Source organism: Mya arenaria, chromosome 8, assembly GCF_026914265.1.
Source record: "Mya arenaria isolate MELC-2E11 chromosome 8, ASM2691426v1".
Classification (NCBI taxonomy): domain Eukaryota; kingdom Metazoa; phylum Mollusca; class Bivalvia; order Myida; family Myidae; genus Mya; species Mya arenaria.
The window spans coordinates 665425-671706 of NC_069129.1; the positions used below are offsets into that span (position 1 = coordinate 665425).

Below are 6282 nucleotides of genomic sequence, written 5' to 3' on the forward strand. Positions count from 1 at the left end.
TTCGAAAGGAGAATGTTACCTCGAATTATAATCATACCATGCCAAAAAATCATTATCTGGATGTAATAGAGATTGGATTCCAATTTGAAGGGGGTGATTTAAAGAGGGTTTTGTTTTGTGTTGTTTATATCACAATCCAATTCTTGTCATATGTTACCCCCTTCAATATCTTCTGGTTCTCCAAAGGTTAATCTCGGAACAGAAAGAAACAATGTTGAAAATATTACTGAAATAAAGTCAACTGTAAGTAATGATAGTGAAAATGTGCAGCTGCAACCAGGTAATATGAGTACTTCTTTACTAAAAAGCTACATGTAAGTTTAATGCAAACTATCGGCCAAAATTGATAAATTTTCAAAGTATTTGTCATGATGTTATTTTTTAATTTAAATTATGATTAAATAACATGTCAGACTATTATTTCAGATCATGGATCGTGCCCCGAATCTTGATACTCTACTGGAAATGGATATTATAAATAGATACAGATTTGACAGAGCTGGAATCAATTATTTAACACAGCTGATCGGGGCTAACATTTCACCTAAAGCAGCCAGAAATAACGCCTTAAATGCTGAACAAAAAATCTTGATTACATTACGATATTTAGCAACTGGCTTAATACAGTTAAATGATGCGGACATACATGGCGTCAGTCAGCCAACAGTGTCACGTGTGTTGACTGAAGTTATTATTGCTCTGTCATCACCTGCGTTGATTAGGCAATTTATTAGGTTTCCAGGTAGTGTTGAAGAATTCAGACGGAATGCCGTGCAAATGCAGGGCATTGCACGGTTTCCGAAAGTCATTGGGGCCATAGACGGAACCCATATTAACATTGCCTCACCCAATCAACATGAAGAAATTTATGTCAACAGAAAAGGGAAACTTAGTATAAATGTTCAAGTTGTTTTTGACGGATGGTACAATATAATTGATGTTGTTGCACGCTGGCCTGGATCCGTGCATGACAGTAGAGTTTTAAGAGAAAGCTCGTTAAACAACCTTTTTGAGAATGGCCACATGCCACACGGTTTCCATCTGCTTGGGGACAGCGGCTATCCAGCCAAAAGGTGGCTGCTTACCCCTTTCCTAGCTCCGCAAACCCAGGCCGAACAAGCCTATAACAGGTATGTTTCAAAATTAATTTAACTCCGCATAATCTGAAATGCATAGCCCTACATGTATTGATCTTGTAACATTGTGGTTGATTAAATTTTGAATAAATTAAATTGAGAGCCCAAATTATTTTATTCTGTTGTCTGATCTGCTAGATGTAATTGGAATCAAAACAAAAATTTATGCAACTTTTAGATAAACATTACATTAGCAGCTCAATTTTTGTTTCATACACACAAAGGCTGTTTCATCAATAATATTTATTGCAGGAGCCACAAAGTCACTCGAGCTTTGGTTGAGAGAGGGATAGGTCAGTTAAAGAGGAGATTTGGCATTCTACATAGAGAAATAATCCTCCAGCCAGTTAAAGTGTGCAGGTGAATTATAATATAAGATGAACAATTTAAGTGTAACCTAATTTATTTGAAATTTAACTTCAAATAAAACTATCACAATAATAATATGTTACAGAAAATAGAATACAATTACATTAAATAATTAATTGTAACACTTAGTACTTTACTCATGTACAGCAATACATTATAACAACAACAAGTTTTTTTATGAATGTTAATTCAATACGGAATTCAATATTGTTGGTTAAGTTGTGTAGAGTTTCAGTATACATTCATAATAAATTTTGTATTAAGATTTAAACGGTCACACAAGTGATACTATACACATTTAAGGAGGAAAGGAATTGCACTTAAAAATCATGAAGCTAATTTCTTAAAATTCTTATGTTAGTTATAAATCATCAAATACATATATATAATTATATATATACATATATATATATATCATACATGTATAACTTCTATTTAAAAGGCTAGTCATTGCTTGTTGTGTTTTACACAACATTTGCAAGCAGCGAGCCATTCCCATGGCAGCTATAGAAGACAACAATAATGGTGGAAATGGTGATGATGGCAGGGTGCAACCTCAAGCAAACAATCTTGTTGGGCTAAGATACAGAGACCACTTTGTTTCAACATACTTTGGTAAAATAATTTTATTTCAACATTAACATTACCAAGTATGCTTTAGCATCTTTTGTCATGTTATGACAATGTTTATAAAATGTATTCTTTGTTAAAAGTAATAGTAAATAAAGTATCAATGGCACATTCAATAATGATCTAAGAATTTGATTTCAATGCAAAATACTATTGAACAAAATACAAATTCTGCTCATGAACACTTATTCTTATGGCTTTTTCAGTTAAATATATAACCCACATGGGGAAAGGCAAATATTTTTTCAGTATATGGTCACATGTGTCTTTTTGCTAATTTGGACCCCAAACGAATAGGGTAAATTTGATTCTGTAGGGGAGTGGTATTACATGTAGTTTAAAGTGCTTTTCCCCCATATAAGTTAAAAATGGATATCCCTTGAGTGAAATGTACATAGACTAATCAAATTTGGAGCCTTACTCTTGAAACATAACTTTAGGTATGGGTAAAACACTGTTGTGCAGAACACAAGTTTCATAATTTCTGAAATGCCATCAATGAACAACAAGGTGGATTACCAAATACTCGGTACATGCAAGTTAACAGTAGTTTTAATCAAAGACTTTAAAGAGTACCAAAATACATAACTATGTTCTATAATAAAAGTGTACTAAAATGTGCTGATAATTGGCAACAGACATATATCTGATATTAAGAATGTAGTTAGAGGTCCTTTACTGTAATCTCTTTCCAAATTTAACCTGTCAATGCCACAAAATTTAACTTAAATATTTGTATGTAATTTTAATAAAATTTGGCATCAGCACTCAATGTGCATATTGATCTTTATTGTTCTTTTTTTTAATTGTATGCTAAAATAGCCACTTCTAATTCTAATTTTCTTTTTTGCAGCTGCCTGATTGCTTTACACTCCTGACAGCAACATTGATTGCATGATGTAGAGTTTGTGAACACTTTGGAAGTCGTGCTAGCCTCAGGTCTTGAAAGATGAAACGTGGCAGGAACCTCATCTGCCTCCAACACTGGCTGATATGTCCTGGAATTACAAACTCTAATTTTAAAATGTGCGATCATATTTTTGCAAATCTTGTAAAAAAAGTCACTATGCTGACTTGTTTAGAATGTGAGAGTCATTTTTAAATATTTTTTCCCAACTTGATCATACCCGAGAATGTCTGTGATATATTTTGGAATTGAACCTGGTACCAAATTGGGACTTTCCAAACTTTGGGAAAAATACAAAGTTATGTTTGAATGGAAAGTATAATATAAAATAGACCTATTTCTACCTTTTTATGCATTTAATCTAAAATGGCTACCAGGTAGTCTTATCAAGATGTTGTTATCTTTTTTAAGCAATTCATTGCTGTATTCACTGAAAATCTTAATAATTATTTTGGAAAATATAATTTCATGGGGATTTTTTGGCAAGAGGAAACATCTCTTAAAGCAGTAAATTGCACCAAAAAGTCAATGAATGTGTGCTATGTTTTATTTAAGTCCTTAGATATTTACATGTACGTGTCGGTATACATCTGAAATCATTTCTGTGTTCATGTTATTTTATATCAATGTGCATTGTAGTGTTATCTCACCCTGTTATATATAAATGTCTTAGTGATATGAATGTCTTAGTGTTATCAATGTCTTTGTGATATGTTTGTCTTAGTGATATGATTGTCTTAGTGATATGATACAATTGTCTTAGTGATAAAAATGTGGTAGTGATATGGATGTGTTAGTGATGTGAATCTGTCAGTGATATGAATGTCTTATTCATATAAATGTCTTAGTGATATGATTGTCTCAGTAATGTGAATGTGTAAGTTAATGGCAATGTTTGAATATTTTAATGTTTAAAATGTATTGGTTACATTCAGATGTTATTGTTAAAAGATATGGATATGTTAGTAATAGCTAAGAATACTTTTTATAACAAAGATGACATCAACAGCTTGACGAAAATGTTATACAACAAGTGACTGTGAGAGATACTTACGTGTAATCATTTACAAACTGATATACAGGCTGTGAATTGAGACCAACATCTGATCTGCTTTGGCTGAAAAATAAAGATTAAAATAATTATTGTTTATTTGAGAAAATTCACACATCAACTCATTTCTGTATATGGTAGGATGTGGAACTTAAGCCTTATAAAATATCATTTTCCACCATCTAATCAGTACACATATGTTCACATATTGACCCATTTGGTTATTTATTTCAATGGTAATATAGCAAGATGAAGTTCATTGGCATTATGCATTATTGTTGAAGATCTCAAATTTGGTTTGTAAGATATTCCATCTATTGATACCTTTCCTGTATACATGTTGAATCAAATTCTTCTGATCCACCGATTCCATCCATGGCACAGCCATCCCTGCCAATAACATCAATGACAGCATTTGTCAAATCTGAAAAGGAGGCTGTATTTTGGCCATTTCCTGAAGAAAATAATGTTTTGCTTCCATTAACTTTTGATAAATTATTTGTGACTTTTGTACAGTATTATCATTTCTATTTTTAATTACTGTTTGTATATAATATGAATATCACCAAGTGTGGTGGAAATAATGGCAAGTTGAGAGTTAAGTTGAGTCATTACATTTCATTTCAATTAATTCTTAATGTAATCAAGAGTTCATTAAGAAAATATTTATGTACATAATAAGAATGTGAAAGTGTCAAAATTCACTTTTTAAATTTATTAATATGTCTAAAAAAGGGAATCAGTATGTAGTTATAATATTACAATTACTATTGAAACTGCAAGTACAGTTGTGATCCTAATTGATTACCTCATTTAATAAATAACATGAATTGATTTAACTTTTTATTTAATTTCATAGATATATGTAAAATGAGAAAAATATGAACCTGTCAGATGAAGCTGCCTTTTGTAGTCCATGAACTTAGGGCGGTGGACTTGGGTCAAGTTGTCCCACTTCTTAGTTAGAAGGTCTACAGTTCTATGTATTCCTGTAGATTGGACATTGAAGCTTCTCTCAACAGTCTCCCACATTTTTCTTTTCGTCTCTGAGGTGATTCCTTAAGGACAATTTGTTTTATAAAAAAATGAGTATACGGTACATGCATGATTTTTCATTATTAATTATCAATAAATCCAAATGTCATGACCAGGAATCCATAACTAGGGGAGAAGGAGGAAGTTTCAGGAGCATAAAATATTTGCATGATTATCTTCTTTTCATTTACAAATTATATTGACATATAAATTATTTTAAAATGCCTATAATTTTAACAGTGTTTGTGTGTGTTGTTTTTTTTTTTTTTTTTTTTTTTGGGGGGGGGAGTCGCACGGGAAAACCTGCAACTGGATTACTACAACTAGGCAAAAAATTTGTTCCAAATAAATAATTTGCATATATATAATTAATCTATCACTCTCTTTTATTTATAATGTGTTCAAAGTAAAATGAATATCAATATCAATGAGAAAGCGTGATATTGGTTATGAATGATCATTTTTTTCTTCATTTCAAGGATAATTTTATCTTTAGTTTTCAATTACTTGGCAAATAACAAGATGTACTTACTTGAAGTATAGCCTTTCTTATAAAAGGCGTGTTTTGACATGCCGTGGCCACTCTCCTCCCCCATCAGCTTGCAAATTAACAAACATTCTTCTTTTGAAAAGTTTGGATTTCTCTTTTTCTCGTTATTCGCGGCCATCTTTGTTTACACCGTCTGCATAACTTCTACAACGTCCGCGCATTTTTGTTACTATTTTTAACGCTGGGAAACTACAGGAAATCTATATTTAGAACCGCGTGCTTGGTGACGAATCTGAGAGTGGTTCTAAGAGAGGATCTTAGAATAAGACTTAGATTTCGATCTTAGTTCACATTTTCAATCTAAGGACCGATTTAAGATTTCAAATTAAGATAAGGATGAATCTAAGAGTAAATCTCAGATAGGTATTGAATACGGCCCCAGTTACCTAACATTTATCCAATCTCCTTATTAAGGCACAAGGGTGGGTTTAGAGAAAGAACGCTACAAAACAACAGACACTGCATAGCTATGAAAATAGAGAATTAAAGGTTAATGCCGTGGATGGAGAAAGTTTATCTGGCAAGGCGGAGGAATTTATCGGGTGAGCCAAAAAATGAAAAGGCGAACCCGATAAATTCTGTATTCGAGCCAGATAATCCTGAA

General features: G+C 32.2%; 2 protein-coding genes across 2 annotated transcripts; one reads left to right on the forward strand and one right to left on the reverse strand.

Annotated features, from left to right (window-relative positions):
* Positions 1-1000: 1000 nt before the first annotated feature.
* Positions 1001-2198, forward strand: LOC128242610 (putative nuclease HARBI1). Its single transcript, XM_052959832.1, has 3 exons — positions 1001-1130; positions 1389-1496; positions 1948-2198. The coding sequence occupies exons 1-3, from the start codon at positions 1024-1026 to the stop codon at positions 2144-2146; spliced, it is 414 nt and encodes a 137-aa protein (XP_052815792.1). The 5' UTR covers positions 1001-1023; the 3' UTR covers positions 2147-2198.
* Positions 2199-2937: 739 nt separating this feature from the next.
* LOC128242903 (uncharacterized) lies at positions 2938-5909 on the reverse strand. The gene is made up of 5 exons (XM_052960326.1): positions 5661-5909; positions 4981-5151; positions 4418-4517; positions 4097-4159; positions 2938-3133 (listed from the first exon to the last, which is right to left on the reverse strand). The coding sequence occupies exons 1-5, from the start codon at positions 5794-5796 to the stop codon at positions 2938-2940; spliced, it is 666 nt and encodes a 221-aa protein (XP_052816286.1). The 5' UTR covers positions 5797-5909.
* Positions 5910-6282: the final 373 nt, after the last annotated feature.